The 14,789-nt window shown below is 42.5% G+C and overlaps 1 protein-coding gene across 3 annotated transcripts in view; it reads right to left on the bottom strand.

Moving 5' to 3' along the window:
* The window catches only part of vgll4b (vestigial-like family member 4b), a 37,750-nt gene that overhangs the window by 4,890 nt on the left and 18,071 nt on the right, over positions 1 to 14,789 (bottom strand). For all 3 annotated transcript variants that reach the window (XM_061833701.1, XM_061833702.1, XM_061833700.1), the window contains one exon: positions 8,095 to 8,320. In XM_061833701.1, coding sequence (XP_061689685.1) covers positions 8,095 to 8,320 — 226 coding nt within the window. The remainder of the gene's footprint in view (positions 1 to 8,094; positions 8,321 to 14,789) is intronic.

The raw sequence follows: 14,789 nt of genomic DNA, 5'->3' as shown, positions 1-14,789 counted from the left end.
GACGGCTGACTTGAGCGCCGAGTCCAGAACAGCACCTAACCACAAATAAATTGAACACACCCCCCTCCCCCACAAAACCGAGTGGGGACAGAGGAAGAGCTAAGGAGATGTGGGGGCAATGTGGTGGTGGGGGTCTCTCTCTGTATGAATGGTCCAGGCCTCTACTACAAGAAAGACATGTTTCCTTTGTTTGTCCCCAAAGCTTACATGAGCAAAAAGGGGCTCAACACCGCCACCCCGCCCCCTCCCTCGCTTTGTCTTCCTTGTTCTTTTACCGTCTGCTGCAAACATCCTGTGAGATTTGGCAGCGTTCCTATAAACCCGCCAACCCACACACAAAAGCGTGACATCGGGTTGCCATTTTCTTGCTCTGAAGTTCCATCACATAAAAGCTGGATCATCATAATAACTAGAAAAAGAACTTGCACGTGATTATTGTCATTCATGGCGAGGTAAAAATGTCACCGAGAACTAAAACTTGCTCGAGAGCATGCACACGGTATGAGCGTGACTGACTGGATGTTCATGCTGGCTTTCCACGACAACTGCGAAAATCACAAGACATGTTAACCAAGATGTACAATGGGGGGGAACAAGGGTCTACGATACTGAAACAAATTTAAATTCAAAAGTAGACTGAGGGAAGCACTGCAGCCTAATGAGAGACTGGAGAGTAAAATATTCCATATGTGTTGCAATAACAATTCTGATCATTTGATATCTTTTTGACGAGCTTAGAAACCTTGATAGTCAAGGCAGTACCTGACAGTCCCCAGTTTTGCCAATGAAAAGGTGTTAATAGAGACGACAGACATGTCGAGTCAAGTGGGTACCGTGCAGTTGGAAAAGGGGCTTTGAGGTACCGTAATAATATCATTTGGTACATACATACGCCGCAGCTGTGTAAAAGCCGTAAGTGCCCACATTGAAACACGCGATATTTACAAGGAAAGACGGTAGACAGAGTTTAATGTTAACGCTAACGCTAGCGCCGCGCTAACCGGGGCGGTGTAAAAAAAAAAAAAAAACATACAGGTAAAAGCCACATCGCATAAACCACAGAGTTGAAATCGTGTGAAAGAAGTCGCGGCTTGAAGGCCGGAAATTACGGTAATTTAAAGTGGTATGATGGAAGTTTTGCTTTGAAGATTGTTCTGCAAACAAAGCAACAACAAGCCAGCGCTGAATGTTGGTGGTCAGTAAACTGAGGAGGCCACCCATCAACCCCCCCCCAACCACCACCTGAGAGTTTGGGTTCTTGCCAATTTCAACTACTGCCAAAATCCAAGCTTGGTCACACCACCATGCCAGAATGGCCCAGTTGCAGTTGGCAGAGAACAGAACCAATCAGCAGCGGCGCAGTCAAATCCTTCACTCGCCCCAACACACACATTGGATTTGATTCTGTGCCATCGGCAAATCCAAAAAAGCCACCTGCTCGTTACCTGTGCCAGCTGCTCCACAATCAAACTTGCCTGAAGAACCCTTCCTTTGTTTATAGTTTTTTTTTTTTTTAATGTTTTTTGCAATTGTGGTCCCAGATGTTACATCTTAGTTTGGGTGACTTGTGAAAATGAGAACCATGTGACGGCATCGGAGTACATCACATGATGAGCGGACGTCCATTTGAATCTATTTTACAAGGATACGGCTTATGCGTAGCCGGGCATTAGTGGTGGTGCCTGTGGCCTGGGCTCACAGGAGGATCCCTGGGTTCTAAATCGGGAGACCGGCCCTCCACCTAAAACGCATGAACGATACACTGCCATATGACTACTGTACTTCATTACAACCCTTCGCTGTCTATCATTAAGTGCAGCCTTTCATGCGACGCCCGTCTTCATGTCAACCTCGGGGAGTCGGATATTTGCTGTGAATTACGCAAATGATATTAAGGTTGAAAGTCATTCCTTTGCTTTTGTGTCACTACGTATTCATGATGGGACTGAGCAGCCACTACTGTGGAAATGGTATGAGACTACAAATACATTTGAGGGATTCTCCCCCATTTTCATTAATTCTTCTTCATTTTCTTTCGGCTTGTCCCGTTAGGGGTTCCCACAGTGTGTCATTTAAGCCCATTTCCTGCATCTTCCAACTGTCCTCATGTCCTCCCTGACAACATCCATCAACCTTTTCTTTGGTTTTCCTCTCGCTCTTTTGCCTGGCAGCTCCATCCTCAGCACCCTTCTACCAATATACTCACTCTCTCGCCTCTGAACATGTCCAAACCATCGAAGTCTGCTCTCTCGAACCTTGTCTCCAAAACATCCAACTTTGGCTGTCCCTCTAATGAGCTCATTTCTAACCCTATCCACCGTGTTCACACCAAGCGTGAACCTCAGCATCTACCTCAAGTTCCACTTCCTGTTGTTTCTTCAGTGCCACCGTCTCTAATCCGTACATCATGGCCGGTCTCACCACTGTTTTATAAACTTTGCCCTTCATCCTAGCGGAGACTCTTCTGTCACATAGAACACCAGACACCTTCCGCCAACTGTTCTACCCCGCTTGGACCCGTTTCTTCACATCCTTACCACACTCCATTGCTCTGTACTGTTGACCCCAAGTATTTGAAGTCGACCACCTTCGTTATCTCTTCTCCCTGGACCTTCACTCTTCTTCCTCCGCCCCTCTCATTCACACACATATATATTCTGTTTTACTTCCGCTAATCTTCATTCCTCTCCTTTCCAGTGCGTACCTCCATCTTTCTAACTGTTCCTCCGCCTGTTCCCTGCTTTCACTGCAGATCACAATATCATCTGCGGACATCATGGTCCAAGGGGAATCCAGTCTAACCTCGTCTGTCAGCCTATCCATTACTACCGCAAACAGGAAGGGGCTCAGCGCGGAACCCTGATGCAGTCCCACCTGCACCTTAAATTCTTCTGGCACACCAACGAGACATCTCACAGCTGTTCTGCTGCCCTCATACATGTCCTGTACTATTCTAACATATTTCTCCGCCACACCAGACTTGCGCATGCAGTACCACAGTTCCAGTCTTGGTACTCTGTCCTATTTTCATTAATTAACAGGTACTTATTGGCTAAATTTACAAAAAAAAAAAAAAAACTGATTTAGGAAATACCAATTAATACTGTACTTAAACGTGTTCAAATCGTATACTTTGTTCTCCCTGAATCCTAATCCTTCATCTTCCCTAGACTTTTTGCAGGATTCAATGCTTGGCTGGCCACAAAGCAAAATCCATAAAAGGCATGCTTGCATGAATTTGGTGTGGAAAAACTTAATCCCAACACCATCGAGCGCTGTTGGGACAATCAAGAACGGAGATTACAGGCCTGAGCCTCGAATCGACTGAAACATTACGGCTCCTTCATGGATCCCCAATTTCTGTTCCGGCCAGGTGTTACAATGCTTTAAATATAATCTAAAAACAGAACTTTCTCCTGTATTTTGATTCACTTGTTTGAGTTTAAACTTACAGGGGGGGAGGTGAAAAAAAAAAAAAACACTTCTCCAGGAAAACCCTCCCTATAAATCCTAAAACCGGGCAGATGTTGATATCCTCAGAGAGATCCATGGAGACCGGGAGAGAGGGAATGACACACACAGGAAACATCTGGGAAGAATCAGTGTGGAGAGAAAAGATGAAAAAAAAAAAAGCTGAGGGGGGGGGGGATGAAGGCACAACCGCAGGTTACAACCAGGCCTGAGCTCCATGCAAAGCCACAAAATGGAAATATATATATATAAAGTGAGCCACACTCACTGCTGATCCAGGATATGTTTTTTTTTTTTTTTTTTTACAACAAAATGCAGTTTACTTTCCAGGCTTTAGGAAAAGGTTACAAATATTTGCATACTGAGAGAAAAATATGACGGACATTTTCATTTCCTTCCACTCTTTAACAAAAAATGTATCTGTAGTATAAAATGCTGAATTACTCCAGCCGGCTTTAAACACCATTCCTGACACAACTCGAGTTGCAGCTGTATAACTTCTTCGCACGTTTTCACTTGGGCAAGCAGAACCAATCGAGATCAAACGTGTTTGGCAGCTATGTAAGTTGGGGGGTGGGGGCTGGGGGAGTCCAGAAAAATCCTGTTTATCAACCCTGGGACAGATCGGCTACGCGAACCCCAGCCAATGGAAAGAAAACAACATGCTATTATATGAACACAATGAATACATAAAAAAAATTAAATAAAAAATAAGGAACCAACAAGCTTTTTGGCCAGCTTTGATCATACGTTCTCACACACACTTGCTTCCTCTCTCTTATTTTCATCTTCCTCCCATTTGGCCCCTGGAGAAACCTCTTGTGAGGACATGTGAAGAGGTTCCAAGTGAACTACACGACAAAAAGCCAGATTTCAGGCCTGTGAACCAGCAGTCAAAGCGTGACCGGCAACAACAAAAACTTGTTACGACGTACAGCAACCAAGTAACTTTTTTTATTTTTTTTTTTGGGGGGGGGAGTCTTCCATTTGATTACCCAATTCAAAACCCATTTAAGAGTGGGAAGCAACAGAAATGGGGAGGGTTTACAACTGCTGAGTGGCGGCCAGGAGGGCAGGCAGCAGCAAGCTTCCAGCCCGCAGGCTCCAGTAGACAGGATAAGGCTTCTTTGTTCCAGACTCCGCCTACCTCCTACATGCCCAGCCACCACATACGGATCCTTAGAAATAACTTCGGGGGGGCACAACATACCAAATATTTGCTTCAAATATGCTTGCCTGCTACTTGCTCGAGGGCGTCGCCAAAGAATTGGCATGGTTTAAAAGTCATGGTAGACTTTCACCTTTCTATCATAATACATTTTTTAAAAGTTGACAATTTTAAAACCGTGTTAAAACTGAAAACACAAACCATGTTTTTAATGCTTAATGCAGTTTTTTGTGTCATATACAATGCTGCGAACTTCCGTATATACAATAGCGTTCTAAAGATTGGGGGTACCCAAACAATTTCACATTTTCCATGAAATTGAACGCACACAGCTGTTCAACGGTTTGGGTAAAACATCTTATTTATTATCTATTGTATTTTTTATTCTTCTTCTTTTCCTTTCGGCTTGTCCCGATTAGAGGTCGCCACAGTGTGTCATATTTTTCCATTTAGCCTATGTCGTGCATCTTCCTCCCTAACACCCACAGTCCTCATGTCCTCCCTCACAACATCCATCAATCTTTTCTTTGGTCTTCCTCTCGCTCTTTTGCCTGGCAGCTCCATCCTCAGTAACCTTCTGACAAATACACTCACTCTCTCGCCTCTGAACATGTCCTAACCATCGAACTCTGCTCTCTCCATCCTTGTCTCCAAAACATCCAACTTCGGCTGTCCCTCTAATGAGGTCATTTCTAATCCTATCCAACCTGCTCACTCCGAGCGAGAACCTTAACATCTTCATCGCGGCTCCCCCAAGTTCTGCTTCCTGATGCCAGTAGCGTGCTAAGTAGATGGAAAAAGTACTTTGAGAAGTTAATGTTCTAATCTATAGTATTTTTGATTATCGGTACACAATTTAAGATTATCCAAGTGTGCTTGAAGGCACCTAAAACTACTTCCGTCAAATCAAAACCGTTCACCACACTACAATGGAGCCTTTATCTGTCTGATGAGTGATGTGCACTGTAAATGTGCGTTTGTTCAGATACTTTTGCTTTGTTCGGATTGAACAACAAAAGGACAGACGACCTTTTGTGTCACCGCCTCAGAGCAGAGGTGTCAGGTGTCCGACTGCACCGGGGCAACTAATATTGACTGTGCCTTAGAAATGTGTGGGCACAGTCGTGGGTTTATGCAGGGAAAGTTCACTTTTTGAAGTAGTCTGCTGACAAGCACTTTGAAAGGACAGAACAATTTGTTGCAAGTTTGGGACTTTGGGGAATCTTTGTGTTCGAGAGGCCTTGAAGGGAAACTCCAATAAAAGGACAATCAAAGAAAAAAATAAGTTGCTTAGATGTACTTCGGGGACCCGAGCAGTAGCCAAATGGCTTTGGTGTCATTATTTAAGAACAATGAAGATTAACCAATATACACACGCACTGTTTTATAATAATACTCAACTATATTTCTAGTTTCAGATATTGCTGTAGAAACAGAGCATCACAGAGTGTCACAGAGATGCATGAGTGAAGTCAGTGAACTGAGCAAATGATCTTTTCTAACAACCTCTCAAAATACCTCGTCCTTATTCTTGCCCCTTTCCTCTTCTACGTGACCTTTAGCTTTCTTTCTTGACAATTGTGCCATGATTTTGTGGTTCAAAACGTTTTTTTTTTTTTTAAATACCGTACAGTATGTTAAATCTGAACTGGACCCTCAAAATGCAATACAGGGTTTGGCAGCAGCAGCGCGGTGATAGATGTGCGGTGCTCAATTGCTCGGCGTGCGGTGAAGAGTCGCCAACTGGAATTCTTTTTTGCGATGGTCCTTCAGTCACATCGCCTTAAATAATTTGTGACACAGATTTGAATGCTGATAAGACAAGAGGCTTAGTTGCATTTGTTGAGTTAACCGTATGCTGCTTACATTAACGAAAAAAAAAAAAAAACATGGTGCAAAGGAGACTTTACTGCCTAATTATGGTCTGTGAAAAGTAGAATGTGAATTCTCGTCACATCTACGTGCGGGAAAACACGATGACTGTGCAAAAATGTCAAGTTGCACAAGCTAATCCTTTGTTATGTGAGCGCAGTCACAGGACCAGGGAAGAAAAGACCTTTTTCCCATGCCCCCCTTTGAGTAGCCGCAGTAGCTCAACCTGCGGTGTGACACGATCTGTACGCAATTATTAACGTATGTCTTTGTGTGAAAGAAATCTCTGAACATTAATATGCATCTTGCTGTATTCTAACATTCAAAAGGTTTTTCCTTGCATATGTGGACTGCCATCATCTGTCAAGAATGACCATGACGGTGACATGCAATTCCCTCCAAAAGACGTGTTTACAAAGCAGCTGCAAGCGTGAAACGTGGCACAGCTCGGGCCATCCGTTCCATGACATCGCTGCAATAAATAACAATAGCTGCCATCCCATGACTGACTACTGAGGTCGGGTCTGCTGCACCCTCGCCTCCACAATCTCTGGAATCTCTACGAGAGGGAATGTGGGCCATGTTATGTGGTAATTAGTTTCTAGGATGTAATAGTTCTTAGCAAAACCAAGTTCACAATGCGCAGCACTCCTCAGGGTGAAAAGAGAGACTTTGACAAGCAAGGGGGGAAAATAATCGACAAAGCCTTACAAAATACACGTTGAGTTTGGTTCCATTGCACATTTTGCTTAAAGAAAATGACTGGGATTTACTTTTGAGATGAAAACTTTTTTTTTTTTTTTGAACCAAGTTTTTACCAGATAATGTGAAAATAATTGCTTACTCTCAGAAAGATAATGGCCCTTTTTTATCATGATTCTAAACAAATTAGCATTTAAAACAGGGATGGGGAAGAGGCAGCCGCCAGGCTGCGTTTAGCACGTGCCCTCCATTGGTTTTTGAAAATTACAAAAATCTTTCCTATTCCGGAAATTTACTGTCACAAAAAAAGACAAACTCCGACTCCAATTGCTGAAAGGCTTGTCAATAGCCCCCTTCCCGCCCTCGGGAACTTGCACGCTATCCGAACTAGGACAAGAGCAGACAACAACTGCTCAGGCACTCCACATCCTGGACACCAACTTTTCAAACTCCTTCCCTCAGGTAGGCACTACCGAGCAACGCAAACCAAAACTATCAGGCATTTCAACAATTTCTTTTCCCTCACAGTTAATTTCGTACACAGCTAACTTAAAATTCAACTGGAACATGCTACCAATTTTTTTGTCTTGAGTATACCATCTGCACAACAGTTGTTGTCCAAAACTAGCCTCTCGCACCTGTGTAGCATCTGCTCCACTTGCACAATCGACTGAAGAATTGTCATGACATTTTATCATATTTCGCCAAAAATCCCACATAGTCCTAATGAAATATTATGGACGCCTCAATCATTTACGTCACCCAACCCCAAGTTTATCATATTTAATCAATTAGTAAAAAAATGAGCCATCACGCTGCATAGCTTGACAAGTTTGAAAAAGGCAGGCGTGTGGTATGACATTTTCACGTCGTGTACTCACAACTGTGCGACGAACAGTCGGCTCATCTTGGCCACGTGCTCATTGTCGTCCATGTCGCTGTCCCCCTGCTCCCCGCTCAACTTTCTCTTGGTGGGGCTGATGGGCGGAGGGCCCGTTCTGTGGCTGGAGATGGATGACGAAGAGGAAGATGAGGAGGACGAGGAAGACGACGAGGAGGACAAGGACAACGACTGCAGTCGGGGGTCTCCTCGCAAGGCTGCTTCTCCTAAGAAAAGGAGGGCACAGAACTATAAGTTTTCAGGAAGTTTTATGGTCTCAAACAACTTTGTGCCATTTACAGTGCAGTGGGTGTTTAGGCAACGGTTGCGCTGAGTTGGTTTGCTGCTCCAGAATTAGCAGAGGAGTATCTGTTTTGGAAACCTGCGGACATGTTCTGCGTGTGACTGTGTGCATTTCTCTGACTGACTGAGTCTATCCCCTCAGTCTTGCCCCAGTCCACAAGGCCTACCGAGTAGTTTGTGAGTGGGAGCAAAGAAAGAGGAGAACGAGGGAAAAGTACCACTGGCTCCATCTCAGCTCTGGGACTTTCCACTGCTTTAGATTCATGCATCTGCCCGAATTTTCCCCAAACAAAACATACAAGCCGAAGAAAATGCCTGCTCTAGCTCAAAACTCTCCATAACTACTCCCAAAACGAAGACAAACAAAAAGTTTGTTGCTAACGCTGTACTCCCAATGTGTTACCATATCAAACTGCAGGGTCTTTGATGGGGATACCCTGCAGAATTGGTCAATGGACTGTACTTAAATAGCGCTTTATCAACCCAAACAAACCCAGTCACACACACATTCCTACACCAATATGTCACTGCTAGCATGCAAAGGGCTGCCACGACCACTGGAAGCAAATTAGGCTTCAGTGTCTTGCCCAAAGACACTTCGACAAGCGGAAAGTCGGAGCTGTGATTCAAACCAGCTACCCTTCGGTCTATGGACGACCCACTCTACCTACTGGGCCACAGCCGCCCCAGATTTGCCGAGCGCTCCAAGGGTAACTAAGCATTCACACTGCACTGCAAGATGACAACATCTGCATTGAAGTTGGGCAACAGGTAAAATCTAAAAATAATGGTTGCTCTTGATCAATCTATCAAGTTTAGCCCATGAAAATCCTTTTTTATTCAACAGCGATGATTCTAAGTATGCCAAATCAACTAGTGCATGTGCTGCAGCCTTCGCATGGCCTCCCACACACTGACACGCACCCCCCTCCCCCAACTGCCCCGCTCCCTATGGCATGTTTCTGCCCGCCCCGCTGTGCAGCATGGCAACACGGATGACATCATTATTTTTGGCCAGGCAGCGAGATCACAATAAAAGAGAGAGGAGGCTTGTGACAGCATACCGTCCATTAAGATTGAAGGTTACAGAGGACCACTTATCATAGGCTCAGGTGGGGGCACAATGGTTGGGTAGCCATTTACAACCATCCATTATCCGAGCCACTCATCCTCACAAGGGTCGTGGGAGTGCTGGAGCCTATCCCACCTATCTTTGGGCATCAGGTGGGGCACACCATGAACTCATGTGAATATCTTTCTTACGCCTTTATTTTGCTCCTGTTCGTTCGATAAAAGTTATTGAAAATGCACTGGCAGTTATCCTTGACCACTTGTGGGGATTGCATTACAATATGTTCTAACTAGCGATGAAATGCGATATTAAATTAGCTAACATTGTGTTGGCGATCGTAGACGACATGCTTTTGCGGTACATTAGTTATGCTTTGCGGTAGAAACTATGAAATTATCCCAAACTGGATTTTCTGACACACTTTCCTGCTGGCTTGCTTCCATCGTGCCAATTTATTTTTACACCGAGTAGCACATGAGTCTGCAGTTGGTAAGGAAAAATGATCACTATGACGATACAACAGAGATTTAGCTTATTGTTCATAACTGAAATATTGTAGTTATTCCTTTTATCATTGTGGTAATTATCACACTTTATTTGATGATATTTTTCTGAAATTCTTTGGGATCTTTTTTTAATCAGAAACCTTTAGTTGAAATCCATATTGTGCCGCCTTTCCACTCGTACATGCTTTTTCATCCCTTTTAATTAAGAGTAACAATTAAACATATCTTCATGGTTTATCATGTCAGACTTGTGCACAGATGACACAAAATGTGATTTGTAAATGCGCCCATATGGGCAAAATCTTACTCGTGGTCACAGCTACTCTTCATTCAGTACTTACAATTAGGAACATCAAAAAGATGGTGACATGATGAGAAATGCTCTTGAGTGGAAGTCAACCCTCCTCTCGCATTCGATGGGGCCTGCATGATCAAAGTCTATTTTCTTGACAGAACTTCAAACAGTTTGAAATCTGGATGAGATTAGATTACAAACAGAGGTGAACTCGCTCTCTCCTTCTCTCTCTTTTTCCCCCCTCAAGGCACTCCACGATGAGTCCAAGCTTGCCCTGTTATCTCTGCGCTTGTGAGCTTAGTCCTAGGGTGATGCTTTTATCTCACTTGTCGCTCCAAAGGAAATACAACACAAATCAAAAATAAAGACTTCCATAAATGTTCTGTGGAAAGTTCAACAGAGCTTGGATCCCAGGAAAGGAGGGATAGCAAGCAAGAGGAATCCTGAGAAAAATCAACTTAGTGTTACAAAACTAACAAAACATCCGTGTATCCATCAATTTAGGTATCTACCTGAGCCACCATGCCGCCCTATCAAAACAGTGGGGGAAAAAAAAAACGGATACAACTGCTTTGCTTATTGTTTTGGATGGGGGACATATCAGTGTACATAACAGCGTTGGGGATGCACACGTACAAGCCGGTGTCAGTTGATGATTACCAGGTCGGCATTGTAAATGAGAATCTGTTACCGATACCCCTACTGGATGACTACTGAGCCCTAACTGGATGGAAAGAAAAAACAGGGAGGGAGGCAGGAATACATGGATGGATGGATGGATGGAGACAGACAAATCGATCGATCAATTGATCTACTTTTTGGTTGGTTTGGCCACAATGAAAAAATGTTGGGAGTATATAAAGATGAAAATCACAACTGAGTTCTTTGCAGTTTCTGACCGTGCACAACTAAACAATGGTTAAGCAGAACAAGAGAGAAGTACTGTATTTTCCGCACTATAAGGCGCACCTTCAATGAATGGCCTATTTTAAAACTTTTTTTTCATATATAAGGCGCACCCCGCATTATAAGGCACATAAAATTGACGCTACAGTAGAGGCTCGGGTTATGTTACGCTTCCATTAAATGGAGCTGCACTAAAGGCTCAATATAGATCCACATATAAAGCGCACCGGATTATAAGGAGCATTGTCGGCTTTTGAGAAAATTAAAGGCTTTTAGGTGCGCCTTATAGTGCGGAAAATATGGTGCTGTCCTTGATTCCCGATAACGACGACGGGAAATTTAAAAAGTTGGCACTTTCAAACTTGTGTTATTGCCTTTTATGCATTGATTGTATTTGCTTCCATTAGGTTACAATTCATGACTGATTCCACTTGGTAAAACTAACCAACCAACACTCATTCAAGAATTTTGTGGGGTTCAAAATATTTTTTCCCTCCTCCGTCTTTTAATTCATCCACAGATTTTTGCTAATAGGGGTCAGGTCCGATCCCTCCCCCACCCCCCGAGGCTAATGTATTAGTGTATTGACTGCAAGGGCACTTCACGTATCTTCTGATGTATATTGTTTTTGATGGGAGGTTGTGAGCTGGTTCTTCTTTTGAGTACATGTTTCACAAAATAGCTACAATTAATCCTTTACGGCTGGCTGAACGGAGAGGAAATGAGGTACATGACATGGGGTGGGCGATTCATTTGTCATTTCGATTTTGACTGACAACCATCAAATCAACTAATGTGCAGCGGTGCAGGTGGTGTACGTAAGTAAACACGGGCTGACTGCACACTGTTGCTTGTAGAAAGCTGCGCCGCATGTTCTGCCTTCCCTGAGCATACTTTAAGCTGTTTATTGACACCCCAGTTGGAGTTTACTGTAAAAATAAATGCACAAATAAAAATAGTAATAATTGTAATTGAAATGCCATAGTAACACATACAGACAACATAATGTTCTGTTTTTATTTCTATTTTTATTATTTTAGCTGTTACTAAATCAGTTTCTGGTTGTTCTATTACATCATATTTAAAATTGAGTTCTGGTAGTTAAATAAATATGATGTTTTGAAATCACCGAATAGTCATATTTAGTATTTGTGATGTTCATTCCAGTTCAAAATAATATATGTGATCATAACTTTTTCCATAAACACTGTACTAACATACTGGTCTTGTGCGATCTACCGTCTCACATGAGTTTGTCAAACCAAAACTTGCTCGCCATACCTTTTAGACAAGATATGTTATAATCTTTGTAGCATTAAACTTCTGCTGTTCCACTCTTTATGTTGCAAATATACATCCAAAACATTGTACACAATCTTCATACGCACAAATTAAAGTGTGTACGCTCAAGGCACTGTCAGCACAAGGAAAGCCTTTAATGTCGCTCCACCTTATTGTCAGCGTGTCTTAACACGCGGAGCTCTTTTTTTTCCACTCCAACTATGCCTGTCTTTCCATCTTTTTGTGTCTTATCACGAGGCTTATGTTCTACTTAGTCAGCTAGAAGCTACCAAAACAAATAGCTTCAATTAATACGGCTGCTGGCAATATACTAACCATTTGTGTGTGAATTATCATGTGAGAGACACCCACAGGATAGACACGGACAAAAAAAGAACAACAACAACCAGACTAAAGTCTCCCCCTGTCTCTTCAAGTGGTGTAATTGGATAGAGGGCATGAAACGTGAGAGGGGAGAGAACACAGCGAAACCTTCTGTGTGAATTCATCCTGGGACAGTGGCACTGTTATCCTTTTCTCTCGTCAAGAATAAGCCGTGACAAGACTGAAAGCTACTGCTGTTTCATAGGACAGCGGAACCATTCCGCGACGCTGGTTGACTTCCAAGTTGTTCTAATTTCTTAATGGCCTTGCAAGTGTGAAGAGAAGTTAACTACTCTGTCATAAAGCTCAATTCAAAACTACTCACAACTTGATAAAATAGCCCCAAAAAATTGTACATTTTATTGTTGATTATTCCCACAATAGTCATTATGATAGTTAAGTTAGCAAGTGCTTGGTGAAATGATAATTGCTCCTTAATGGATCAATAATATTGCGTGTTTAGCACTGAGCAGTCGAACATTTTCGCATGTCACAGTGACTCTCATGTACTGTTCAATGGAAATGTGCCAAAACACAACTTAAAAAGGCTGCATAACATCTGAATAGGTAGACTGCCACTAGTAGGCCTGTCACGATAATTACGATAGTGACTTAGCGTTGAGTAAATAAAATTGACACAATGGTTTTTGCGGACTCGATAAATTGTCATTGTTGTGGTCAGTTCAAGTACAGCTCACACAGAGTTGGACAGCTATGTCATTAACCGTTAGTGGACTCATGGAATGCCGACCGACCGGTACAATCTTGTCGAGCTTGCCTCTCTCCAGTACTCAGTGCAGTGCGTTGATTCACACAACAGAGACAATTATGGTAAAGTTAATTATTTGTTGTCACAACTAAGCTAAATGGGAAATGTTGCACCCTGATTTAAAAAATAATGAAAAAAATCAGCACTTAACTCCTCATTGTTGTGTGCATTTGTCCCCAATTACCAGAAACACCAAATGGTTAATGGTTTATTCCACTCAGTGGCACACACACTGGTACTTGACGACAGCGAACGTGTGAATGACTGGCAGGTGAAGGCCTCGTTTTCAGTGGACCAACCACACACTAGCCAGGATTACGGAGAATTTTATTAGCATTCCAACTGAAATTATTGCCAAATTTGTCATTCCAACTGAAATCATTTTGATTGAAGATCTCTGGTCAACCGTTTACACCTGATATGAGATATTCCCCATCCGGTGTACACACGATGTGCACTATATTTAGATTGTACGTCACGTGACATGCATAGTTTGCCAAGAACACAGCATTTATCAAGAAAGTCCATCATCTATTCAGCGCAGCTGATGGGATTGTTTTTATGCATGTATTTTTAAAAAACACTGACTTAAAAACAACTTATAAGCAGTTAAAAACATTTTCTCCATTCCAAACGAGCTCTTTCGGGAGGACCCTTATTTACTGTACATAGGAATAAGGAATATCCCACCCTTGTAAAACCGAATGAAATTCCACACGGATTTGGCCTATTTATACGGAGCATTTTCTTTCGGTTTAGGCTTATGACACGATTATAATCCAAATAGAAGGATCCATGTAAACAAGCCTAATAATATAATAATAATGACAACTGGATTGATTTTAAAGAAATAAGGGCAAGTCATACTTTTCATGATTTCAGGGGCATTAAAATTTTTTTATAGTGATAGTTCTTACTTCAAAGCCTCATGTAAAAAGAGTGACCAAAACAAATCTTGACAAAGTAGTAACAACCATGTTCTGCCAAATTAGCTTCTGTGGTAATCTGTAAAATGTTTTCTAGGCACATAGTTTCGATAGCAAAGGTCCTACTTAAACTTTATTTTATGAAGTCACATACAAAAACGAGCTGTGTGATTTAAATCCAGCAAAGATAGGGGGGGTGGAAATGAAAAAAAATTAGTGGATTCAATTTTGGACCTGTTCCAAAGCAGGCTACA

Source organism: Syngnathoides biaculeatus, chromosome 10 (genome assembly GCF_019802595.1).
Source record: "Syngnathoides biaculeatus isolate LvHL_M chromosome 10, ASM1980259v1, whole genome shotgun sequence".
NCBI classification, from domain to species: domain Eukaryota; kingdom Metazoa; phylum Chordata; class Actinopteri; order Syngnathiformes; family Syngnathidae; genus Syngnathoides; species Syngnathoides biaculeatus.
The sequence above is the reverse complement of the archived record's forward strand: the minus strand, read 5'-3'. Positions and strand labels throughout refer to the sequence as shown.